The sequence below is a fragment of the Zootoca vivipara genome, chromosome 3 (genome assembly GCF_965207765.1).
Source record: "Zootoca vivipara chromosome 3, rZooViv2.hap1.1, whole genome shotgun sequence".
NCBI lineage: Eukaryota > Metazoa > Chordata > Lepidosauria > Squamata > Lacertidae > Zootoca > Zootoca vivipara.
Genome location: NC_142586.1, coordinates 93,855,014 through 93,881,913, shown reverse-complemented (window position 1 = coordinate 93,881,913; position 26,900 = coordinate 93,855,014). Strand labels below are relative to the sequence as shown.

Genomic DNA, 26,900 nt, shown 5'->3' with positions numbered 1-26,900 from the left:
TTATGCTCTCAGAAATGATTTGTCCTCCCCCCCCTCCCATTGGATGGGGGAGGGAGGGAATTCAGATTCCGCAATCAGTCATCCAAGCCGAGGTAGGTTGTGCCAAAAACACACAGTATCTGCTACCCACCAGATCTTTTGGCAGAAATCTGACAGGGTTCTGGTTTTAGAGAGGTGTTTTGACTCAACAAGGGCTTAGCGTTGTAAATTTATGACCAAACCGAGCTTGGAACTTGGTACGGATGTCTTGCAGCAAAGATATGCTCATAATTTAATACTGTTTTGACCAGCGCAGAAATTGTTCATGAAAGCAGATCCGTTCAAGTTTTGTCAAATCACCCTTGACCATTAGGCCTGCTGGCCGAGGCTGGTGGGAGTTAAGAGTCCCAACAGCATCTGCAGGGCCACAGATTCCTCACTCCTGATGCAAAGAGCCAGGAGGTTTGCTTCCAGAGCCACTCTCCTATAGGCCGCATATGCACCGTACATTTAAAGCGTATTTAAAGCACATTTCCATCTCCCCTAAGAATTCTAGGAAGTGGAGTTTATCCCTCACAGAGCTACAACACAGCAAATTAACCAATTATAGTTCTCAGGTTTCTTTGATGGAGGTTAAATGTGCCTTAAATGTACGGTGTGTACGGTAAAAGTAAAGGTAGCGGGTGGCACTGTGGTCTAAACCACTGAGTCTCTTGGGCTTGCCAATCAGAAGGTTGGCGGTTCGAATCCATGTGATGGGGTGGGCTCCAATTGCTCTGTCCCAGCTTCTGCCAACCTAGCAGTCTGAAAACATACCAGTGCAAGTAGATGGTGTGTACACAGCCATAGTGGTTAAGAGTCCTGGATGTGGACAGGAGAGAGCCAGATGCAAATCCCCCACTCAGCCATCGAGTTCAGTGTATAACCCTGGGCCATAGAATCATAGAGTTGGAAGAGACCACAAGGGCCATCCAGTCCAACCCCTGCCAAGCAGGAAACACGATCAAAGCATTCCTGACAGGTGCCTGTCAAGCCTCTGCTTAAAGACCTCCAAAGAAGGAGACTCCACCACACTCCTTGGTAGCAAATTCGACTGCCAAACAGCTCTGTCAGGAAGTTCTTCCTAATGTTTAGGTGAAATCTTCTTTCTTGTAGTTTGAATCCAGTGCTCCGTGTCCGCTTCTCTGGAGCAGCAGAAAACAACCTTTCTCCCTCCTCTATATGACATCCCTTTATATATTTGATCATGGCTATCATATCACCCCTTAACCTTCTCTTCTCCAGGCTAAACATACCCAGCTCCCTAAGCCGTTCCTCATAAGGCATCGTTTCCAGGCCTTTGACCATTTTGGTTGCCCTCTTCTGGACACGTTCCAGTCACTCCCTCTCCACTTAACCTACCTTGCAGGGTTATTAGGATAAAACAGAAGGGAGAAGGGTCATGAATGCCACCCAAATCTACCTTCCTTTCACAGATTGCCCAGCTTTTCCAAATTCAGGGTACAGAACGTAGGGACGGCATAGGGCCAGGGTCTGAGAAGCAGCAGAGTTCAAAGCAAGGTTCAGCCATGGACTGAGGTTGACACACGATTTTCCTTTGCAGACAGCACCTAGGCTAGAACCCAGGGTGCCTGACTGGGCTCAAGGCAAAAGTCTTTACAGAACCTGCAGCACTCGCACAGCTTTCCAGCCTGTTTTTAACTTTTGTTCCAAGCCACTCGGAGTAACATCAAGGCAGGCTGGAGATCAACCTGGCCCTATTCCCTGGTCACGGAGGGAGAAGCTGCACTTGGCTTCAGCTGACAGCTGTCCCAGGACTGCACAGCTGAAGGGCACACACTCTCGCCCCTGCCTTCAGCCATGGGGCTGAAGGATTCTGGATCCAGGAAGAACAGTGTGGCAAAGGGAGACTAGCATGGCCGCATTCATCAGCCAAAGAACAGAGCTTGCTTCCCCCTACCTTCCCAGCCAGAAATAACACTGGTGAACTGGTGCCCCGAGTTTCTCCTCCTCCCTCCCAAGTCCCTTTTCCCTTTGTGCTGTTTCTTCTACATTGTAAGCCTGAGGGAAGGGACTATCTTATTAATGATTGCTTTCAGCTGCTTTTTTGTGGCTGAAGAGCAGGGTAAAAATAAAAGAAAGAATGAAAGAAAAAAGAAAGAAAGCCTTGTGTCAGACCAAGTCGAGTCACGGAAGAAGGTTATTGCGAGGACGAAGAAAGGTTAAGGCAGGAGAGGCACTATTCATGTTAAAAAAAATGTTTAACAAATTATAATTACTACAATCCTGTGACGACAGGCATGGACTGCATATAGGTTAAGTGATGCTGAGACAGAGCGTCTGGGGACTGGCCAGCCGGGTGAGTTCACATCCCAGCACAGTTCACATCTGAACTCTGGCCTCCCAAGTTCAACCCCAGCCTTTCAACCCACAAAGGCAGTTTCTTTCCGTCCCCCCAGTCTTTACCTTTATGTGTGAGGCGTTGATGTAGCCCGTGTTGTTTTCTTTGGTTGGGACAAGCTCCACGCGGTTCTCCTCATACGGAATAACTTCTCGGACACGGTTACGTTCAGTGTTCTCAGGAAGCGTCGCTGTGGTAAAGACCCCGTCTGCTTTCCTCTTTGGAATCTGCTCATATTCAGTGAACACCATCCCCTCTTCTAGCTTCCTCCTCAGGATTTTGCACTATTTTCAATTAAAAACAAACAAACAAACAAACAAACACAAAAGGGGGCATTATAATCAAAAGTGACTCATATAAAATACTGCAGTTGCTTGTCTTTCAGTGATGAGATAAATCATCAGAGGAGCCCCCCCCCAAATGCTAAGGGTTGTCTATTTCTTCCATCTTGCCTGCATTAAACTCTCTATGTTCTCTATAGGGTGGGGCGGGGAGGTATTTTACAGATAACACCATAATCCCAAACTCCTGATAATCTACAGTGGTACCTCTACTTACGAATAACTCTACTTACGAATGTTTCTACATACGAATGGAGCTCCGTCCGCCATCTTGGATGCAGTTTAGATAGGATTTTTTCTACTTACGAATTTTTAGATAGGGTTGCTTCGACTTACATTTTTTTTCTCCCAATGCATTCCTATGGGATTCGACTCACAATTTGTTTCGATTTACGAATGTGCGTTCGGAACGCATTAAATTTGTAAGTAGAGGTACCACTGTATCCCACCTGTTCCACATAGAAGACAGTTGAGAAGAAGTAGACACTTGAGGCCAAAGGACCATTCAAAGAACGAAGAGGTGAAATCAATAATCACCACATCCCCAATTACTTTCTCTGACTGTAACATTGGGGGGGGGGGAGTGGAACAATTTAAAAACCCTTTCATTTCACAGGGGATGAAAAAAAATTGCATGGTCCACCAGATCAAAATCTGGTGAAAGGTCTAGGACAGGCATTCCCAAACTTTGGCACTCTAGATGTTTTGGACTACAATTCCCATCTTCCCTGACCACTGGTCCTGTTAGCTAGGGATCATGGGAGTTGTCCGCCAAAACATCTGGAGGGCCGCAGTTTGGAGATGCCTGGTCTAGGAAGACCAGCAGGGCCGGATTGGCTGTGTTGATCTTTAGATGGAAATAGCCTGCCAAGGCTAGAGAGTCTCAGTCTTATGATGTAAGGACCTTTGGTCATGGAAACATCCTCGATGAACACCACTATACATTTCAAGCACATCCGATATGAGCATGATCACACACACATGCATCGTGCCACACCCGGAAGTGACTCAAAAATGTCACAAAAAGGCAGGGCGGAGCGGGGTGTTTGTAGGCTTTTTCGATTGTGTTTCAAATATACGCAATTTCACTTGAACACGCAGTGCCTTGGAACATAACCACTGCATAAATTGGGTGTTACTTGTGCCCATAGTTATGACCACAGCTAAATAATGATGGCGGTGCTTGATTGTGCAAACACTTCGTGAAAGACTTAAGGCCATTGAAGTTGTAACAGTGACAGCCAAATGGTTGTGAACACAGGAACCAAGAGAACTGGACACTGGGGCAACGATGTTCCTATAGTAGTGTCTAAATTTCAAGGGAAATGATAGCACTGAGTGAAAGTCTGTGAAACCGTGGTGCACATTTGCACGTGTGGGTGCGTCCATACTGTGTGAGAAAAGAAAACCACTAACCCACTAACAAGCACTGTGGGTGTGCTGATAACAGCTGCCTAAGGCAGTCTCCATTTATTTTACTTTTATCCTATGAAAACATGCTTATGGGACAGCAAATGTCTACAGGTGTGTCCATTTCGTTTATTCAAATACCCTTCGGTGCTTATGGAGACTTCTGTGGGCAAAATACTCTTCTGTTGTGAGGCAGAGGTTTTGCACAAGGGCTCATAGCTGAGGCAAGATTTGCATGAGCTAGCTCTGGCCCCAATTACATGCATCCTCATGTTACACCAGCAGTCTTATGCACAGAGTTGTGATTTCTGCAGCCGTGTGTTAACCGGGGCATTGCAATACATCACCTGGTTTTTAATACTTCAGAAGCCGTTGCCGACGGAAACCAAAATGGTGGCCCTTTGTTTTGCTAGTCCTATTCTTACCCGCTCATCCATTGGCACCTTGACTGCTTCATCCTGGCTGTCCTCAGGCACTGGAACTCGAGCGACTGAGAGACCGTTGAGCGCTGCCAACATCAAGGGCCTCTTCTGGGCCTCCAGGCCTGCCATCTTCTGTTTCTCTAGATACTTTTGGCAAGAAAAGGCATGCTTTCATCTCGGGGTGATTAGAAATAATGCCAGCAGAATGTTGGAATGCCTTTTTAATCTCCCACAAAATCTACAACTCCGGCCGAGGAGTGCAGATGACGGCCATTAGCAGAGCAAATCCAAATGCGTCTCCTAAACTTCCTATTATTTCCCCGGGGGGCCTGTTCCAACATGAGTGCAGAGCTTTAATTTCAAAGGAACAGTCCCACGATACAGGGGACCTGCTATCAAAAACAGGCGTCTCTCTCTCTCTCCCCCTCCCGCCCCCCTTGCGTGCTGTGTGCTGTGTGTGTAAATGTTAGGCACAGAGTGAGCTGCATCAGGCAAGCCAAACAAACCACAAAGATGAAACATAAGCCCAGACTGGTGGCGGATTTTTAAACAGCATTGTTACATTGAAATTAGTACAATGGGCTCTGTTGAGCGTAAAGTGAATAAATGCAGATCCAACGCCCACCCCACCTCCAATTCAAGAAAAGGCCAATTGGAAATGCTCTGTTGCCACCAGGTAGAGGCGTTGTGGAAGGAGGCAAAATTGTGACACGTAAAACGAGAACGTTTCTAAGCTCTGAAATGAGTTAAATTAATCTTTTGTGTGTGTTTTTTTCCCCTGCCTCTAAATTTACTTCCAAATGTGGGTTCAACATTCAGAAGCGCCATCAATTCTCCTAAAACTAAGGGCGAACAAAGCACTTTCTCGACCTGCATCCCGTTTTAATTGCTGTGTTCTGCCAACCTAGCAGTTTGAAAGCATGTCAAAGTGCAAGTAGATAAATAGGAACCACTCTGGCGGGAAGGTAAAGGGCGTTTCCGTGTGCTGCTCTGGTTTGCCAGAAGCGGCTTAGTCATGATAGACACATGACCTGGAGGCCATACGCCGACTCCCTCGGCCAATAAAGCAAGATGAGCGCCGCAACCCCAGAGTCGTCCGCGACTGGACCTAATGGTCAGGGGTCCCTTTACCTTTTTAAACAGGACTGTTTTACTGCATATTTTAATTATGGGGTTTTTTTTTTCAAAACAAAAAACGAACACGCTTGTGCAATTGCTTTTTATACTTGTAAACCACTTAGAAGCTGGTTTCAGCATTTAGCAGCATATTAATTTGTTATTCTTAATAAAAATAATAAATTGTTATTTCCATTGCCTTCCCTCTGAATGAATGGACTCTTCTGTGACCTTTTTAATGGCAAGGGGCACTGCCAATCAGGGAGCACCCAGCGGTGGCTCCACCCATAGTATGTCCTCTGCCAGTCACAGCACCTGAGATGGTTGATATCGGGGAAGGCGCTCTGCAATCGCTCAGTGGGGCTAAGGAATAGTTGCAAGTCAAATCCAGGTGTTTCCAGGAAAGCTGCTCTTATGCCACTCCCCAAACCTTATCACCTCATCATCCTCTGTAGTTGGCAGTAGCGTATAACTTGGGTATTTCCAGATCTGTAAGAGGCAATGCATTTCTGTCTAGTTGCTTCTGGCTGACCTGGAAACTGCATAAACTAAGGAATTATGCTCTTGGGAGGGGTTGTGGAAGAAAACCTTGCCCTAAAATGAGCCTTGAATTAATGTTCTTCAGTGTGGGTAGCTTTTGATGGGGGGGGGGGGAGAGATTGGAGGGGTGATGATGACTTCAGCTATTTTGTATTTTTGTCTGTAGTGTACTTGATGAAAGCTTTCAGGCCTCCTTCTGCTCCAGCCTCTCATTCAGGACAATGGAGTGTGTTAGGCTGAAACAAATGGGAGTTAAAAAGTCCTTCAGGATGGCTGAATCAATCCTGTCTTTGTTTGGAAAGCCTCCTTACAAAATTACTTGTTCTGCCTCTAACTGTATTTGACAGAGGCTGAGTTCTGACGTAAACTGAGCCATGGTTTGCTTTAATAGCTGGTTTTATTATTCTTTCAATGAACCATCATTTTTAAACTAACCACAGTTTGTCCTTTTTGGATACAATGGTAAGTTCTGGTCAGTGAAAAACTGTAAAGGTGTTTCTATTTCCTCCTTGCAGTTGTGTATAGAGGAGAGAGGAGAGGAGGAACATGCAAGCCCAAGGTCCACATCTGCTCATTCACATAATACTGAACTATGGTTTAGCATCACTCCTGAAACAGGACCAGTGGCTGAACCCAAGTATGCTCACAAACAATGGTTTGCTTGGAGCTGACAAACCAGGGTCAAGAACCAAAGTTTGAAGCTGGTTTGCAAACAAATAATTTGTGCTAATTCTGGTTTGTGGTTGAAGTCACAGACTACTGACAAACCACAGCTACGATCTCAAGAGGCTTCTGCACCATGGAGCTGGGATGAAACTGAGTTCTGAGTGGGTGGGAAATGAAAGCAGGCAAGCAGCTCCAAACCATGGCTGCCTTTTGTATATTTGGAACCTCAAACTATGGCATAGCTTAATTATGGCTGGCACAGTGCCTGAATCTGAGTCATTACATGTGAAGTTCTTCTACCTTAGAGGCATGATTAGGAGCTCTGAACCCAGCATGGCAGAACAAGAAGAAGGTCTGTAACAGAGTCAAGTGCTGTGAACAGCACTTCGAGAATCTCAGCATCATTCTTCAAATTAAGTTTCTAGCCAGTATGATTACAATCTCAACTTTTACTACAGCTACATTCTTGATCTGACTTCTTGACAGCCAACACGATTAAAGAAAGGCATTGACTTTACCTCTCCTTCTCAGACTGTCTAGCTCTGTTTCCAAACTTGGGTCCCCAGCTGTTTTTGGACTACAATTCCCATCGTTCTTGACCACTGGTCCTGCTAGCTAGGGATGATGGGAGTTGTAGTCCAAAAACAGCTGGAGACCCAAGTTTGGGAAACACTGGTCTAGTCTTTCAATGGCTCTGCAAAACTTTTTTAAATTTTAAATCTATTGTAGCAGTTTGATTCAGAGATTCCACTCCACCCCATCTGTGTCCTAACTGAAAATATACTTACCCTCATCTCTCTTTCTATGATACTGTCTTCAATCGAAAACATTTCCGACACAGGCCTCTCCTTCACTGGCTCTTTCTTGACTCTTTCCTTTACACTTGTGAGGTCCGGTTCGGAGATGGATGGGCCAAGTGAGGACCCATTGACTGATGCCTGATCAGTTCGAGATATGCTGATGGCTTTCGCAGGACCCGGCCTGAAAGCCCTGGCTCGAGAGGCGGCCAGCAAAACGTTCGCCTGCTCATTCCGGAGGGCTCCGTTGCTGACGCTTTTCCTGGGGCCCGGATACTCAGGGGGAGGCTTGTTTGGTATCCTAGCCAAGGCAGCCTGCAGCTGAGCGCTGTACTCCACGTTTTCATGGAGCGCCGCCATGGAAGGCACCGATTCCGAAGGTTCTTCGTCCTCTTCGCTTTCGCTGCTGTGTATCAGCATTGTGGCGTCCGAGAAGGTCTTCTTGTGGTGGTAGTGAGGGAGCTGCTGGACCTCATGAGCCCTGGGCACCACTTCCTCTGGTTGCACCTGCTCGCGCAATGTGTTCCTGCGTGGCAGGGGGGCGTTGAGGCTCTTCAAAGCCATCGCCTCTATGCCACGCACCATGTTGCTGATCACTTCCAAGCTGTGGCGCTTGTTGACGGCCGCGTGGTGCTTGACTGCCATAAGGGGCTCACTAACTTCCTGGAGAGACTGGTGGACCACCGGGGAGCTGTCCTCTTGGAAGGTCTTTACCAGAAGCTGCACCTTGCGAGTGACCAGGTCGGGGCTGCTACCGCTGACATACTTGTGGCGGTGACTCGCGAGGTCGGGTGTGCTGGTAGCTGGGCGGGGGCGCGGATATGGCGGCGGCGGCCTGAAAAGGTAGTTTTTTAAGATGTGCGCCGTGCCGCATCTCTGGTTGTTGGGGACTTGCATGTTGGCCAGTTCCGGGGTGCTAACGGTGTGGGAAATGGAACTGGCTGCTGCTTTCGTCTGCGCAGCGTTGATGGGGTTCACTTGCTCAGATGGCGCGGCGTGCTTTTTGTAAGTGCCCTGAGGCCCGTACGTAATGGCGTAAGGAGGCCTCTCCCGGATCTCCGGTTGACTGTACACAAGGTCTTTGGGTTGGTTGTATGCATGGGTGTTCCCAATGTTGAGGTTCCTCAAGGACTGGCTCTGGCTGTCCGGGTGGACAACTCCCCTCTTCATCTGCCTCATGACCGTCTCGTAGTCTGGCGTCGGCCTATAGGAAGGCACGATGATTGCGCTGTGCCTATGGCTCGGGATGTAGTCCGCTCTCATTAGGTCGCTCCCAGGGATGCTGAGGTTGGAGGACACCGGAGAAGCCTGGATGAAGTTCTGCGAGTGGTTGAGAGAGTTCATGCTCTGGGCGCTGCACACGCTGCCGTTGGGAACGTTGCCGTTCAAGTAGCTGAAATCCACCGCGCACCTGTCCAAGCTGCTCTGAGATCTACAGTAAAACATATCTTCGTTTCCATGAAAAATGCTGTCTGTGGGCAGGAGAAAGCGAGAAACGAAGGAGAAACATCATGAACAAACAGGCTAAGGACAGTGGAGTAAGGGATAAGAGAACGTAAGCCGGGTCTTTTGGACTAGCAAACTGTTCTGACACTGGGCAGCTAGTGGGTAGCCTGCAAACAGGAATAAAGTGGCACTCTGCCCACCTGCGATTCCCAGCAAGTGGTATTCAGAGGCATATTGGGTCTGAAAGTGGAGCCAGAATATTGCCATCATGGCCTTCCAAGAGAGAGGGCCTTCCAAAACTCTGATGACTACATCGCCGTCCTGCCTGCACAAGCTGGGTCTCCCCACTGCTAGCTATGGAGCCCAAGGCACTCGTGGAACCGGCCATAGTCAGGAAGAAGAATGTGACCAGCAGGGATAGAGCTACGGATCACTTCCTCTTCCGTTAAGAAAATGCCAATGTTGTCGCAAGCCAGCACACTCTTGCAGACAAATGACTCCTAATGTGCACACGGATTGCCCATCCCTGCAAAACACAGGGAGACATCCCTCCCAACACAGGAGACTTTCTATAGGCACAGCTCTCCAGATGTGTGAAGCAAACTGTCTCACCTCCTGCTCCACCACCTTGTTCATGTAAATAGGAAGCCTGCTTGCTCATCTTAACACACATGGCGCTGGATTAGGGGCACTCAGCCATATTACTGTAATACTTGAGTGTATTGAAATTTGCTGGTGGGGAGAGGATGCAAAACAGAACAAACACTCTTTTCCAAAATCAGCAGAACAGTGGGGTAGAATTAGAAGCTCTCGGCCTCTAGAGCAGGCAGAAATGACAGTGCAGAAATAGTAATGATCGGGGATGGTCTCGCCCCTAATCCACCTTCTCCTGCCAGACTCCTGCCATTTAAAAATATACTCTCTCTCTCTCTCTCTCTCTGCAGCTTTGGATTTTGACACAATGAGAGAAGTGCCGGGGGGGGGAGGGTATTTTTTCCTGACCATTAAGCCAAAGCTTGGTGGGATAGCACATACCGCTTAAACAGGGGGCCGTTTCGGCACAGTAGCCAAGAGATTCAACTGCTAACCAGTTTCAATCTCACGCCTGCCACAAGCCAAGTTGCTGGCCTTAGGGCAGGCATGGGGAACTTTTGGCCCTCCAGATGTTGCTGAACTACAATTCCCATCAGCATGGCCGATGACAGGGGATGTAGTTTGGAGCAATATTCGGAGAGCCAAGGGTTCTTCACACCAGCTTTACGGCAAGGCACTGTCTCTTGTCCTCTTCTCTTTCTCGCGGATGTGTAACCATATTGTCCTACCCTACAGTTCTATTACGCAGGTAAGTGAGATCAAGTTTGTGAAGTGCTTTGAAAAATCTAGGCGCACTATACGTGAACAAGTGGAATGTGTAACAAAATGTTGCAGCATGGAATGCTTCTGTTTAAGGTTCCAGACACTCTTTGCCCCCTCCCTTCCCCATTCCATTTCTTCTCCTCTCTACTCCCAGCAGCAGCTTGTCAGCATGACCAGCACTTGACGACTTAATAGCCCTATCAATGTATTACAGTGGTAGCTCGACATCTGAACGATTCGACTTCCGAAGTCGACAACCCCGGAAGTCTTTTCGCCGCGCACGCCCCGCGCACACGTTCTACACCTGCGCAAAGTGGCGCACGCAGTCAGCGCATGCGCAGAAACGCAAAATGACGCTTCGCGCATGCGCAGAAGCAGTGCTTCAACAAACGAAGACTTTGACTTACGAAGACGGCCGCGGAACGGATCGTCTTCGTAAGTCAAGGTACCACTGTATTTACTATTGCTGTTGTTGTTTTTCGTCATAATATTTGTGATAAATACCTTGTGAATTGTGAGTTTCCGTGTAGTGCTCTCCACACTGGACATGCATAGGTGGCATAATAAATGGGTGTTGCCTTGGCTAAAATGCAAAAAGGAAAAAAAATGCAGTTTGACACAGAGTTATAGGAAACAGTCTTCTCATGAATCAGAATCCTTGGTCCAGCTAGGTCAATATTGTCTACACTGACTGGCAGCGGCTTCCCAGGTTTCAGGCAGGGAAACTCTCCAAGCCATAGCTGGAGGTGCCATTGATTATACCTCGGGCAAGCTCAACAACTGAGTTATGGCCCTTCCCCAAATATTCAACCCCCCCCAAGAAAACATTTAATGGTAGAAGGAGTCTTGTACTGACTTTTCAAGTAATCTTTCCACAAAACACTGCTCTACTATAACTATACTATAAATTTCTGTGGTTATAAAAAGGGCTCTAGATTTCTCTCCCCCCCCCTTCCTAGGTGCTTATTGTTTAGCTCGTCACTTATCCCAAGATATTTACCAAGGATGATCGACTCCAGGTGGGCCGCCGCCTAATAGGAGGAGGAGAATTTGATTGTCTGTGGGAGGAAAAAAATGAAGGGGGATTTTAAAAATAAACGTCATTTTGAATAAGAATGTACACATCATACTGTTAACGTCCGGTGTTTCGTATGCGTGGTATTGGGGAGAATCTGGAAGGAGGCACCCCAGAAATATGTCCTGTGACAGGAACTATGAATAAATGATATTGGCAAAATACCAACTATGCGAAAGGCTTAAATGAGAGGCCTTTGGGTAAGCCAGTGGGGGTAAGTTTAGGACGTGTAAACAAATTATCCTGAAAACGCAAGGAGGGGAGGAGTGAAAGGGAAAGAACTAAAGCAAATTGAGAAATGAGGACAGGGAACACAAGATAGTTCGACGTGGTTTAGGCAAGGAAGAAAACTAGAATCTGGGAGCATAGCAAGTCACTCAAGAGGCAATGCGCACACACAAGCCGAGAGAGGAAATATTAAATAAGTGCTGGACATGATGCTAGAATAGCAGGATGCATGGCAGGATAACTTAATGAGAAATTATGCTAGAATGGAGGAAGAGAGCAAATGAAAGAGAAAAGCACTCGCAAGACAGAGCAGGAGTAAAGTGCTTACGTGTAGAGAAGAAAGGTGGAATTTCTCCTCTTACAGTTTCTGATCTGGTGAATGACGTTATGTGCAATTAGAAAATAAGACACACAAGAAGAAATGCGAACAACAGAGCCATTTTTTAAAAAAGCACTGGAGGGGAAAAAGGTTTTCAGCTAGCAATCACAGGCCTCGAATACCCTTCTAAGAGAATGATTAAACCCGTGTCTTATTTTATTGATTTTTGAAGGCATCGCCCATGCCTTAGGCAAGGCCGCAAAGGCAGTCAACCACAACCAAAATGGAAATACAGCATAAAACACAACAAAACTGGAAGAAGATGAGAGGTACCAAATGATATGACCTGGCAACCAGTAAGTGGAAGCAGGGCAAAGCCATCTTGCAGCCACCATGAAGATGTATAAATGGCAAAAGAAGGGGCAGGGAATGGCAGCCCAGAGAATTTTCTCTGTGACAGCTCCTAAATTGTGGAACTCCCTCCTCACAGAGGCCCATCTAGCAACATCGTTATATGGATTCCATTGAATGCTGGAGACATAGCTTTTGGCCTTGGACTTTGGCAGTTCAGGTATTTTCGTGGGACATGCCTCTTTGGTATTTTTTGATCTATAATGCACTGCTGTTGCTTGGAATTGACTCCCACCCTGTGATTGCTATCTGAGGCCCTTCTCTGTGCGCTTCCTCCAAGGGAAGTTCAGAGGGCAGCAACACAAGAATGGGGCTTTTCATTAGTAGCTCCCCACTTGTGGAATGCTCTCCTCAGGGAGGCTTGCCTGGCACCTTCTTTGTCTAGTTTTCACAAGGCAAACATTTTCCTTTTCGCTTGGGCTTTTTGGTTCTTAGCATGAAGGCTTTTAAAGAAGAGTTTGGATTTGATATCCTGCTTCATCACTACCCGAAGGAGTCTCAAAGCAGCTAACAATCTCCTTTTCCCTTCCTCCCCCACAACAAACACTCTGTAAGGTGAGTGGGGCTGAGAGACTTCAGAGAAGTGTGACTAGCCCAAGGTCACCCAGCAGCTGCATGTGGAGGAGCGGAGACGCGAACCCGGTTCCCTAGATTACGAGTCTACCGCTCTTAACCACTACACCACACTGGCTGTACAGTCTACAGTAAAGTACAGTGGACCTTCCGGATACGAATTTCATTTGTTTCGGGGGTCCGTGCGCACCCCGACAATTTTGTAAGAAGAGGCGCCGTTTCTGTGCACGTGCGAGGTGCACAGAGCGCTTCTGAACATGCGCGCATGGCACACTTGTATACACTTCTGGGTTTGCCGCGTTCGCAACCCGGAAGTTACGTTACCTGAAGGTAACATGACCCAAGGGTCCACTGTATTTGTGTCCTCTTTTGGTGGATGCATGATCTGCTAGACCTGTCTTTTAGGTTTTCATTTATACGGTTTTTTTTGCAAATGGTGTTACTATTTCTGCTGAGTTTGCACACTGCTCTGAGTTATTTTTATAAGTAAAGTAACTAAATAATAATAACAATAGCAATAGCAATAATAATAGCTTAGCTTGTTTTTATAAACTGTTTTTCCTTCTTTTAATTGTACGATCATATGGCTATAAACAACCCTGGGTGACACATGGAGATCTGCACATTGTCACAATGCATCCCTAATTATAAGATTATAATTATATTTTCTTTCTTATATTATAAGATTATTGTGTAATCTTAGAAGGTTGGATAATCTTAGTACGGCCGTGGCTGTGACAATCACATATGGGTCCCTGCACTTCTGAATATGCCACTAGACCACTGGCAGCCGCCCTGCCTGTGCTATTGCCCACTTCTGGGCGGACGTTTGTGACGATCCTCCCTCCTCTATTACTAACAGTGTGCTGAAGGAATTCAGTTATTGTTCAAACAACCCACTATTCCTTCTTTCTCCCAAATAAACTCCCTGTTTTTATATGGGTTTGCTAGTACATAGAGTACAGTTCCAGCTTTCCAAGTAGCGTGGCTCTGTATCCTTAAAAACTCCAGGCAAATGTTTCAGGAACAATCTTGTGCCCTCAGTAAGGTTTCCCTCTCAACTCAGGTTCACCTCAGCAGCTGTTGCCTCAGCACTTTAGCCTCTGCAAGGCACTCTTTTCCCTCCACTTGCCTCCTCTGTGCGTGACTTTGAGATGCAAACTATCCACCTGCTCCTCAGGCTCAGTTTTTATCTCCCCTCTTCAGTCACCACCCTTTTGAGTTTAGATACGTTGCTGGAATAAGGAGGAACATCCAATTTGACACAACATAGATGAAAGCTTTATTTTAACTGGAGAACATGTATATTTCGTTATGGTTTCATTTGTTTAAACTCTTAGTTCATCATCTTCTTTTCATATAACACAGACTTGTTAATACAGCTCCTGCATCCCTCTCTAACACTCTACTCCCCACAACTGTCAACTCCCAACTGCCATTTAGAATGCCATCAAGCTCCGCCTCCCAAGGAACACCTGCCTATACTGGGAGTGATAGATTAACCCATGATGAACTGGAATTATCATCAGGCACTATTCCGCCGCAACGTTCCTGCACCTAGGAGAGGGTTGGTCTCCACAGTTTCCCAAGGTCCTTTTTAACTCTCCCATTGCAACCAGTGTGTTTCACATTGTGGCTACCCTTTCATCCTAAAATGAGCCTCTAAGTTTACAATCGAGAAAGCATTTGTGCAGGCCTTTCCTTGGATTTCTGAACCAGAGCAATTTTTCTCTTTGCTGTGTTTCTGCAGGTGAGGGTGGGGGAGAAGGCAGGTGGGGAACAAATAAGAAAAACGGCCTCCAAAAGCCTGAACCGAAATGAGGTCGCTTCACATTTCACAAGCAGAAGCCAGAACTGGGAAAGGGGAAAGTACTCACTCTGTGCAGATGTTGTTTTGCTTGTAAAACTTGTGCTTTGCAGCAAACAGCCGTGAAATATACTTGGCATTTTCAAGGTCGTCCTTTAAAAAGTTGAAAGGGTGGAGGGGGGCAGGGAGACAAGGGAATGCAGGAAAAGCACTTAATTACACTGTGACTAGCATAGCAAAGGGTTATGTAACGGTTAACGCGCTCCTCTAAAATGTTCAGTAGGAATAATGCTTTGCTCAGAAACACACATGCACAAATGCCAGCATCCATGTCATAGGGATGCTGGTGCTAATGCAACAGAAATGCTAATGCAAACTAGTCACACCATTGGTGCCCAGAGGAGAGCAGTCCAATGGTGAAATGGTGCTAATGACAAGTGTCAAACCTAAGGCTTCAAGCCCTGTTTCCTGAAAGCATCTGGCTTGACATGGTGCAAAGCAAGAGGCTGAACTACAGCCGCCAACGGTTCGATCCAGCAAGGCAGAGAAATCAAATGGAGTTTCTTTTAAAAGAAATCTGATTTACAGGAGGTTAAAGAGAAGCATCAGGGCACAGCAATGAAGCCCATCCTATGAGGTTCCCAAGGCAAAACAAAATTAAAAAATTGACTAGATGGATTCTGGACTCAGCCTGCAAGGCAGTTCTTTTGTTGCTACAAAACTGGGTAATACTGGTGGCTAACAATTAGGGTTGTGCACAGCTCCCGTGACCCAATCCTGAATTATTATTATTATTATTATTATTATTATTATTATTATTATTATTATTATTATTATTATTTAAATTTGTTTACCGCCCTTCATCTGACGATCACAGGGCAGTTTCCAATATGAAAACACAAAAATGCATACCATAATAACAAATACCACCCCCACCCCCCGGTTTAAAAGGCCATAGATCAAGTTGAACCACCTTGGATTGCCCCCGAATCAATCTGTGGCTGGAGTTCATGTTCAATTATGGTTGGGAGGAGGGGCGGAGGAAGAAGCAGAGACTCCCCCCGAACAGAGAGCAGGAAGGTTCAATGCTGCTGGGTGCTTCTTTGCAATCGCCTTCCCTATGGGAAAGAGGCTTGGAAAAGTAGCGCAGCCTGCAGGATCAAATCTTCCACTCATCAGCTGGTGAGCGGAGGTTTCAATCTGTTTTGCCGACATGTTCCCTGTTGAGAACACACCAGTGAAGCAGACCCCTGCAGCTTTGCCATCTGATGTGCTACCCCTCCTGACAGCCTCGGATCACTCTGGGCAGCCGGACTTGATCCAAGGCTGCTTCAACCTAACTTTGCCCAAGCCCTGTGTCGGCCAGGCTTCAGCTGAATCCAGTGCACAGCCCTACTAACAACCTCAGTTATCATTCACTGCAATCCCTTTCCAAGCTCCTGGGGTGGGGTTGATCTCATGGAAGTTGGGGTTGATCTCATGGAAGTTAGGCTAGCACACTGGGAAATCGTCTGTAAGAATCCATCACACTTAAAAGGTATACAATGAAGATCCTGTGGTTGGAAGGGGGGGGGAAGCCCTGAAGGCTTATCTTTTAATGCTTTGCTTACTGTATGAAAGAGCACAGTTTCTTCTTTGTTGAGCAGTTCCACAGCAATGGAAGACTTGTTGTGTGTTATATTCCCGATATCATTCCACCTGCGGAGAGGCAAGTTTGCTGAAACGGACATGCCATTGCGAAACAGCCAGAGTTGACATGATTCTTTCAGTACAAGGAGAATGTTCAGTAACTGTTTGGCCCAATCAAGCCTCTCCATGCGTTTAGCTTGTGAAAATTATTATCAATGACCTGGCTGCATGTACAGAGTAATCACCTAAGCAGCAAATGTAAATGCGTCTTTGCCTCCAACCAATTCATGTTAATGGTTCTGTGGATGGGAATGCTACGCAGCCAGTGTGTGGGATGAGGACCTTAGGAGACCAGGGTTCAAGTCTCCATCAGCCACAAAGCTTCCCTTGTAACCCTGGCCTGACTAACCTCCTAGGAGAGGGAGAATCACCTGTACTCCTTTGAACTCTTTAGAGCAGGCATCCCCAAACTGCGGCCCTCCAGATGTTTTGGCCTACAACTCCCATGATCCCTAGCTAACAGGACCAGTGGTCGGGGAAGATGGGAATTGTAGTCCAAAACATCTGGAGGGCCGAAGTTTGGGGGTGCCTGCTTTAGAGGAAACCTGGTATATAAATGTAACCATGAATAAATCGATAAAATAAAACACCTTGTTTTAGAAGGGGAAACAGCTGAAACACAAATGGATGTGTTGCATTTATTTATCACTTTGGGGAAAAATCTCCCTTTTGTGTGCAAACTCATGACCTATAATGAAATACAAACAGGGCTATATCCAACCCTGCTGTTCTGCTAGAGCGGTGAACTAGTCCCACTTAGAACAAATGAGAAATATGAGCAGCTCTCAGCCATCACCAAAGGTTTCCCCATATTTATATATATTTCAAGCTAACAAAAAAAGAACAAATAGGAGGAGCCAGTTGGTGTCATCAAAGGAGGGCATTCCATAATGTCTGTGCCACAACTGAAATGGCCCTATGCTGGACCGGAGTTTATGAAGGCTCCAGAACAGAACCTCAAACTAGGTTTGAGAGCCTCTGAAACAGTGTGGGAGGTAGTACTGGGAACAGGAGCCAGGCAGAGGAACTGGCAAAAGAAATCCTCCCTCTCCATTTCAGTGGAATCTCTTTTGTCAGTGGGATCCCATCATTGGATGAAATTGAATATAATTGGGTTGGATCCAGTTTTCACCCATCTAGCCAAGTTGATCGAAATCAAGCTAGCTTTGGATCAGTCAGACACAAATTTTCCTGATTCAGGTAGGTAGCCATGTTGGTCTGACACAGTAGAAATATATAATAATAATAATAAAATTGTCCAGTAGCACCTTAGAGACCAACTAAGTTTGTTCTTGGTATGAGCTTTCGTGCGCATGCATGCAAACGAAAGCTCATACCAAGAACAAACTTAGTTGGTCTCTAAGGTGCTACTGGACAATTTTATTTATTTATTTTTATATATTTCTACAAAGTTTCCTGATCCTGTTTTTACCTGTAGATCACTGTGGGCCTTCCCATTCTGTTCTTGACAAAAATCCCCATGCAGTAGATTCCAAGGTGCATGTCATTTCCTTGATTGTCCTACATGAATAATAATAATAAGTGTAAATAATAAAAAAATGTAAATGTAAATAATAATAAAATAATAATAATAAATGTAAATGTTCAAAATTTAAGAAGCGGAGATCACAATATAAAGCAAAACAAACAACAAAAACAAACAACAACAAAATCCTATTTCTTATCTAGATGCCTTTTGCATCAGATATTTCGGGCTGAACAAACTTCCCATGAGAAGATCTGCACCACTGATGGAACGGACATATATCGCGTATCAAGATTGAATCCACAAGGCCGCTTGCTTCTTTCATATAAAATATTCCAAAGAAATATCATCAGAGGTACAATGGAGCAATATCAGAATCAAGGACCTTGCTGGGGCTTAGGACGAAGCATAATTTGAATAACTTCTAATTGCATTTTTCTCTGGATCCACCAGAGAAGTGTGGAGTTAGCTCTTACAGCAATGCTTACTGCGCCCTATCCAATTTGTGTTTATCTCACTTTGGTGCTTACCAAACACTACAAAAGAGAATGGATTAGAGAATTGATTTGCCGCAGCGCAGAACTTTAAATCTTTTATTTCTGTCAGTTGTCCCAAAGGTTCGACATGGAATACTGCATCAATTTCTGGTTTCCGGTGCAAAAATCATTAACTTTGATGCAGGCTGTCATAAGATTCAGAACACATCGGGAGGAGCCAAATTGTTTATTTCCTTCTGTCCCTTCGGGCGAAACAGACAGTTGTCCGGATTCTTCAAATCAGCTGAAGCTGAGACAAGGGCAGATCTTCAGCTGAGATGTGCCTTAGGGTAGAAATCAGATTGCCCCTGGCAGATAAAGCTACAGAATACCTCCACAAACAATGAATGGGGGTGGGGGTGGAGGCTGACTTTGAAAGCTAAAAGCTGCAACGTTTTGACTTATTCTGCAAGCTGATTGCAAGCTGTTCAGGACGTCTCATATTTTCCTAATACAATAAAAGGCCTCAGTTGGAAATCAAGTTGTAGTTCCTTACCTTCACGGGGAAGCTTTCCTGCCCAAACCCATCTAGTCGTTCTACTTCACTGATGTACAGGAATTCCGCATCCGCTGGAGAGATGCCACTGCAAATCGAGTTAAAAGAAAGATGGCTCAGGATTGCCCAGAGGACCAAAGATTCTAGGTTGAACCCTTGGAATTTGCTAACTTAGAATTATATTTGTTGTTGTTTAGTCGTGTCCGACTCTTCGTGACCCCATGGACCATAGCACGCCAGAATTATATAGGGGCATCCAACATGTAGAAGGCAAGTGTTGTGTCCTCCATATGTTCTTGAACTACATTGCCTATCATCCTTGACTATTTGCCATGCTGGGCGGGGCCGGATCCGATGAGAGTTGGAGTCCAGTGACATCAGGAGAATGGTACATTGGGTGCTGTTATGTACTGAGCTGAATCCTAGAACAATAGGATTCAGAATCAGCGGGAGCTACCCAATCCAACTCCAGGTGGAAGTGAATCCGCAACCTGATTGGCCTGCTGGAGCAGCCAATCAGGCGGCTGGCAGAAGTGAATCTGCTACCTGATTGGCCTGTAGGAGCAGCCAATCAGGCTGCAGGCAGAAGTCAATCCACAATATAATTGGCCCACAGGTGTAGCCCTGAAGTAGCCAATCACGCAAGGCCCATTGTGTAAATAATGTATATAAGCAGATGGTTTTGGGAAAAGAGCCATTCGTCTTCTCTCCTCCTCCTTGATGACTATGAGCTGAATAAAGAGCATGAAATTCACTCTCGACTCCGAATATATTTCACTGGCGACGAGGATGGGATCCTGCTGAGCTGACCGCCACCACGCACTGCACCGCAGCACCGCCACCTGCTGCACCGCTGCATCGCACCGTGCATCCAGGCTTCAGCTCCAGGACCCAAGGAACCCAGAATGGCAACCGACAGCAGCTTCTCGCCATTCAAACCAGCATCAGGAGACTGGGAAGGGTACGCCGCCCGTTTCAACTTCCTCCTGCAAGCGAAAGAAGTCACCAACGATGCCATGAAGAGGGCGACATTCTTCAGCGTCTGTGGAGAGGAGACGTTTGAAATCGCCCGGGCTCTCCTTGCACCTAGAGATGTCGCTACCGTCTCTTACAAAACAATAATGGAACGGCTGAAGGAGCACTTCTCACCACAGCCCTCGGTGGTAGCTTGCCGAAATGCCTTCTACGCAAAGCGGCAAGCCCCGGGGGAAACCATAACTGGGTTTGTGACCTCCCTCCGCCAAGCCGCCCGGTTATGCAACTTCTCAGAATTGGAGAACATGCTTCGTGACCGCCCCGTCGGTGGCCTGAGGGACGAGATGTTGCAACGACGCCTCTACGCCAAAAAAGACCTCACGTTCCAGATTGCTCTGGAGGAAGCCCTGGCAACCGAAGCCGCCGAGAGGTCAACGCAAGAGGCACGACCGGCCCCGCCATCCCAACCGAGGGTCTACCACGAAGACCTCACCGACGAATCCGAATCTGACAGGGAGGAAGTACACCGAGTACAGCGGCGCACTCAAGCAGCACACACACCACAGCAGCCTCGACGAGAAGGAGGGAACTGTGCAAGCTGCGGGGAGAACCACGAGAGGAGGACCTGTCGTTTCCGCAACGCAGAGTGCAGGCAGTGCAGAAAATTGGGACACATCGCCCGGGTGTGTCGGGCTCGACTCACCCGTCGACAAGCATCAGATGACCGACCCAGGAGCCCCAGGTCACACGGCACCATGCACCAAGGCAACTCAACGGAGATCACGGACTACCAGGTATTCCAGTTGCCCCATCCCAGCACAGAGAAAATTTATATAGAGGTACAGATAGAGGGAGCCCCATGCCGCATGGAGCTGGACACGGGTTCAACTCTATCCATAATCTCGGCCCGAACATTAAGGGAACTGTGCCCTAATGGGGGTCCCAAACTAAGGCCGGCCCCATTCACCCTCCGGGACTTCCAGAAACGTAAGGTCCCTACTATGGGGGTGGGGACCTTCAGGGTGCAATATCGAGGGTGAAAGCAACAATTGGACTTGCTGGTAGTTAAGGGCCCCTACGTTAGCTTACTGGGACTGGCATGGTTTGGACCTCTGGGGCTAGCCGTTACCGGGGTGAACCGCACTAGCTTACAAGTGGACGTGGACGCCATATGCAAAGAGTTTCCAGGGGTTTTCGATGGGGCATTGGGACGATATACAGGACCCCCCATTGCCCTACAGCTAGACCCCGCTGTACGACCCATCAGACACAAGGCCCGCCGGGTCCCGTTCGCCCTGAAACCCCGCATAGACGAGGAATTGGACCGGCTCGTGGAGCAAGGAGTGCTGGAGCCGGTGCCCAACGCCCCCTGGGAAACTCCAATTGTCACACCCGTCAAGCCTAACGGTTCGGTCCGCATCTGTGCAGACTACAAATGCACCATAAACAAGGCTCTCACGGCCCATGCATACCCAGTGCCAGTGGTCAGCCATGTCCTCGCCACCCTGGCTGGGTCAAAAATCTTTGGCAAACTGGACTTGGCCCAAGCGTATCAACAGTTGCCTGTGGACGAAGCCACAGCAGAGGCTCAGACGATTGTGACGCACAGAGGGGCATTCAGAGTAAAGCGGCTGCAATTTGGCGTTAGCGTGGCACCAGGCATATTCCAGAATCTAATGGACTCTCTCCTTAAAGGGATTCCTGGCGTCACCCCCTTCTTCGATGATGTACTGATCGCCGGGCCCACACCAGAGGAATTTGAGGACCGCCTCCGCTCCGTCCTGCACCGTTTCCAGACGGCGGGCCTCAAGGTGAAGCGGGAAAAGTGTTTACTGGGAGTGCCGCAGGTGGACTTTCTGGGATTTAAGGTGGACGCAGAAGGGGTCCATCCAACTGGTGACAAGGTACGGGCCATTTGTGAGGCCCCAGCGCCCAAGAGCAAGCCCGAACTTCAGTCATTCTTGGGACTATTGAACTTTTACCATGCCTTCCTTCCCCATAAGGCAGCGGTAGCGGAGCCCCTACACAGACTCCTAGATAAAAGGGCCCCTTGGGTGTGGGGCCAGCGACAAAGGGCCGCATTCCAGGCAGTCAAGGACTTGCTCGTCTCGAACTCGGTCTTAGCACACTTCGACGAGAGGCTGCCAGTGGTGCTGGCATGCGACGCCTCTCCCTATGGCATCGGCGCTGTCCTGGGACACCAACTCCCGGATGGAAGAGAGGTGCCGGTGGCATACTTCTCCCAGACGCTTGCTGCAGCCGAACGAAACTACTCACAGATTGACAAGGAGGGTCTGGCAATCGTGAAGGGCGTAAAAAAATTCCATGATTTCTTGTACGGGCGGCCCTTTACCATAGTGACTGACCACAAGCCGTTGCTTGGCCTGTTTGCCCCTGAGAAGCAGACCCCCCAAGTGTTGTCTCCACGTGTCCTCCGGTGGTCAATTTTCCTTGCCGGCTACCAGTATGCACTAATCCACCGCCCTGGGAAGGCGATGGGCCACGCAGACGCCCTCAGCAGGCTACCACTACCAGAAACAGGTCCCGACCCAGCGCCTGCACAAGAGGTTATGACCCTGGAGCTGCTTCCCGACCGACCCATTCAGGCACAAGAAGTCGCGCACCATTCCACAAAAGATAGGGTCATCTCCCGGGTCCTGGACTGGGTGTGGCGAGGATGGCCCAGCAGCAGCCCCGGGCCAGAATTCGCTGGCTACACAAACCGCAAACATGAACTGTCGGCCCACAAGGGGTGCCTGTTATGGGGAAGCAGGGTTGTTGTTCCCCAGCCCCTCCGCAAAAGGGTCCTCACAGCCCTACACGAGACACACCCAGGGGTAGTGAGGATGAAGGCCCTTGCCAGGAGTTATGTGTGGTGGCCGGGGATTGACAGAGAGATAGAGGCCTGGGTCCAACACTGCCAGACCTGCCAAGAATCCCGCCCGGATCCCCCAAGGGCCCCAGTCCAGCCCTGGGAGTCCGCCCGACATCCATGGTCACGCTTGCACGTGGACTTCGCTGGCCCCTTCCAGGGAAAAACATTCTTCATAGTGGTGGATTCCTACACCAAATGGCTGGAGGTCGCACTGGTACCATCCACTTCTACGGCGGCAGCCATCCGGGTACTACGTAAGCTGTTTGCGACCCACGGGCTCCCTGACACCCTCGTCTCGGACAATGGAACCGCATTCACGTCAGAGGAGTTCCAGACCTTCACAGCGCAGAACGCCATCCGCCACATCCGCTCAGCACCATTCCACCCTGCCACCAATGGCCAAGCGGAGCGCATGGTGCGGACCACCAAGGACAGCCTCCGCCGCATGACACAAGGGGACTGGGAATACCGCCTTACCGCATTTCTTCTAGCACAGCACAGCACCCCAAGCACAATGACGGGCCGGAGCCCAGCTGAATTACTAATGGGCCGGCGCCTTGCAACTAGACTGGACCGACTTCACCCCGACAGAGCTCAGGATGAGGTAGTGGTGGGGAAAGGCAGGAACCCCCGGACATTTGTGGCCCAGGACCCAGTGTATGCAAAGAATTTTGGGGCAGGCCCAGCATGGGTACCTGCCACAGTCACCAAGGTGACCGGTCCCGTGTCGTACGAGGTACTAACGGAAGGGGGACAATGTTGGCGCCGCCACTGCGACCAGCTACGGCGACGATTCCCAGGAGGAACCCGGGAGGAGAGCGGGACAGAGGGGTCCCAAGGGGACAGCAGGGCAGTGAGGCCTGTAGAGCGAGAGGGGTGGGCAGGGGAAGCAGAAGCAGTAGGCACAGAGGGGCGCCCCGAGGCTGGGAGGACACCGGAACCAGAGCTACAACCTAGTGGTTCAGTGGCGCCAGACCAGACAGCCCCGGCACAGCCAGCAGCCTCAGAACACGAGCCAGAACCAGAACCCCTGACCAAGGAACACCCCAGGCCACAACGCACACGGAGGCGGCCAGCAGACCTTGGGGACTACGAATGCAACTTCCCGGGCAGGACTGGAACTTAGAGGGGAGGGGTGTTATGTACTGAGCTGAATCCTAGAACAATAGGATTCAGAATCAGCGGGAGCTACCCAATCCAACTCCAGGTGGAAGTGAATCCGCAACCTGATTGGCCTGCTGGAGCAGCCAATCAGGCGGCTGGCAGAAGTGAATCTGCTACCTGATTGGCCTGTAGGAGCAGCCAATCAGGCTGCAGGCAGAAGTCAATCCACAATATAATTGGCCCACAGGTGTAGCCCTGAAGTAGCCAATCACGCAAGGCCCATTGTGTAAATAATGTATATAAGCAGATGGTTTTGGGAAAAGAGCCATTCGTCTTCTCTTCTCCTCCTTGATGACTATGAGCTGAATAAAGAGCATGAAATTCACTCTCGACTCCGAATATATTTCAGGTGCCCTTGATAATGATAACATTCAAAGGCCAAAATAGATTGGGCAACCCTCCTGTCCCCCAAACTTAAACCTAGACTATCCAGATCTCATCAAAAACAGTCCAAAGCTGAAAATGAGCAAAGCCAAAGGAAATGTTATAGTCATGCAAAAATGGTACCACCCAGTCACTATCTGTTGCTAGTATTGGCTTCCTACTGGAATTAAGCTATTCTCTCTCAACCTCAGCACCCGCTGTCAGCAATAGATAACAGCCCCAGCCTTCACTACAGGCACAAGCGCATTCTGATGCACGTGTAACATCACAGTGAAATAATTAGCAGGCACGATTTCCTGTATGTAATAGTCAAATCATGCTTCCCCACCCACCTGAGAGTGCCCACCCAAATGCTTCAAGGCTGGCTTGAAAGCAACGGTGTTTCCTCTGTTGATTATCCCCAGCATCTCCTCGTCAGAAGCCCACTGCCTTTGAACTTGCCGGGTCCATTTTGTTACAATGGCTAATAGGCAAGGAAGCCACCTTTTCCCCAAGAGATGACATCCCAGACCGTATCAAAGCCATTGGCCAAAGCAGAAACACAGGTTGCAGGAAATAGCATCGCAGGCTAAACCTACTCCAGAAACAGTTGATAACGAAGGAATGTAAGCTGCCTTATCTGAGCAACACACTGACATTTTTGGGTCTCACCTGTGTTTTGTGTGCACCTTGGCTACTTTGTCAGTCAGCTCCTTCAGGGCTGCTTCGTCTTGGATCCAGTCCTAGAGAGATGGAAATAAAACAATGATCAAGGAGTTGGAGCAACTTTCCTAGAGGCAAAGATTGCCATAATCGGTGCTTTATTCATTTAGAAAAATGGTGAGTAAGTGGGGACATGACATACGGTAGGTGTGTACAGTTATGCATTGTGTAAAGAAAAGTGGGCAAAGACATTGTCCTCCCTCTCGTATAGCAATATAATGTTATAGATTTGGGTGGACCACCCCAACCACAACCACGAACCCTGCAATCTGAGGTGGTAGAGTCCTTCCAGGACTACAACATCATTCTCTTGTGGATGAAAGCTCAACTTGGAAGCTGCACAGCATGAAGCCTACAAACCATCTGGTATAACAGAGACTACTGAGCAAAAGGAAGAAAGAAAAAGTGCTTACAAAGCAAGCACTTTCATAGAATCCATCCAAGCAAAGGGTACAGGTAATTAAACTGACCCATTAAGAACACAGGAAGCTGCCTTATAGCAAGGCACACAATTCCATGCTCTCCCAGGTTTCAGATAGGACTCTTTCCTAGTTCTATTTGGGAACACTGGAAATGGAACCTGGGACTTAAGAGCATAACAAGAGCCCTGCTGGATCAGGCCAAAGACCCATCTAATCTAACGTCCTGTTCTCACAGTAGCCAACCAGGAAGCTATGGGAAGCCCAAGCTCAAGACCTGAGCACAGCAGGAATATCTCCACTTGGGATTTCCAACATACTGCCTCTGACAGAGGAGGGAGAACACAACCATTGTGGCTAGTAGCCAATGGCAGGCATATCCTTCTTTTGCATGCAAACCTATCTTTACCACTGAGCCTCAGATCTTCATCAGAGAGGGGAAATTCCTCTCCAATATAGACATGATCTCCCTTTCAAATGAAAGATACCCTTTTGCGTAGAAAAACATAAAATAATATTGAGAAAAAACAGCTTATTAGCTCCAGAACTAAGTTTATTTCTGCTACGTACTTAGGGTTTTGAGATCAAAAGCTTTGCTGCCAGTTCTGTTTTTTAAAAAAATATGCAATCCAATACATTTGTGATCTCAACAGTTAGGGGGAGAAAGATGTCTACATTGTAAACACGGTTTGCGTGTGGCACAGGTTATCTTTTAAAACCATCCGGTGCAATAGTACAAAATGGAATCTGCTCATAATTTCAAAGTTGAAAAGAAAAAAAGCCATCAAACTCTGAGTGATTATTTTGGAATGCCTCAAGGCTGTGTGTGTATGTATACTTAACCAAACTGCCTTAGTTCTTGCTCACTGGGGGCCTCCCCGTAATATTTGTTCCTGACACTGAAAAATGTGAAAGCAGTAGCGTGCTAATGAAAAATGGCATGCTACGTGCCTGTACACAGCTGCACACCTGCAAGGCGTTCTGTGTACATAACTTTGTTCTTTTCACTGCTGAAGAAACGCCATTTGACACATATTGTAGCTGCACAAGATCAAACACAGTCCGAAGGCAGCAACCTTTCACCGGTTCTCAAGTTTGCTATTCCCCCTCCCGCTCCCCCTTGCAAGAAACACCTCACCCGCCAGCAAAGTCTTTGGTCCATTGACTGTGCAGTTAATAAGGGCCAATTAAGTAAACTATCCCATGCGGACATCTGACTCTTTCCAGTGGGTGGACACCGTTAAAAAGCCAGGCAGGATGAAGGTGCCAATTACAGCGTCGAGTTTG

The 26,900-nt window shown here is 47.8% G+C and overlaps 1 protein-coding gene across 2 annotated transcripts in view; it reads right to left on the bottom strand.

Moving 5' to 3' along the window:
• PTPN14 (protein tyrosine phosphatase non-receptor type 14) overlaps window positions 1-26,900 on the bottom strand; it is a 117,262-nt gene that overhangs the window by 14,563 nt on the left and 75,799 nt on the right. For both annotated transcript variants that reach the window (XM_035111317.3, XM_035111318.3), the window contains exons 6-15: window positions 25,144-25,214; window positions 19,095-19,182; window positions 18,009-18,097; window positions 16,498-16,585; window positions 14,958-15,040; window positions 11,475-11,532; window positions 10,979-11,057; window positions 7,664-9,144; window positions 4,557-4,700; window positions 2,446-2,664 (exon numbers count right to left, since the gene is read on the bottom strand). In XM_035111317.3, the coding sequence (XP_034967208.3) occupies window positions 2,446-2,664; window positions 4,557-4,700; window positions 7,664-9,144; window positions 10,979-11,057; window positions 11,475-11,532; window positions 14,958-15,040; window positions 16,498-16,585; window positions 18,009-18,097; window positions 19,095-19,182; window positions 25,144-25,214 (2,400 nt within the window). The remainder of the gene's footprint in view (window positions 1-2,445; window positions 2,665-4,556; window positions 4,701-7,663; window positions 9,145-10,978; window positions 11,058-11,474; window positions 11,533-14,957; window positions 15,041-16,497; window positions 16,586-18,008; window positions 18,098-19,094; window positions 19,183-25,143; window positions 25,215-26,900) is intronic.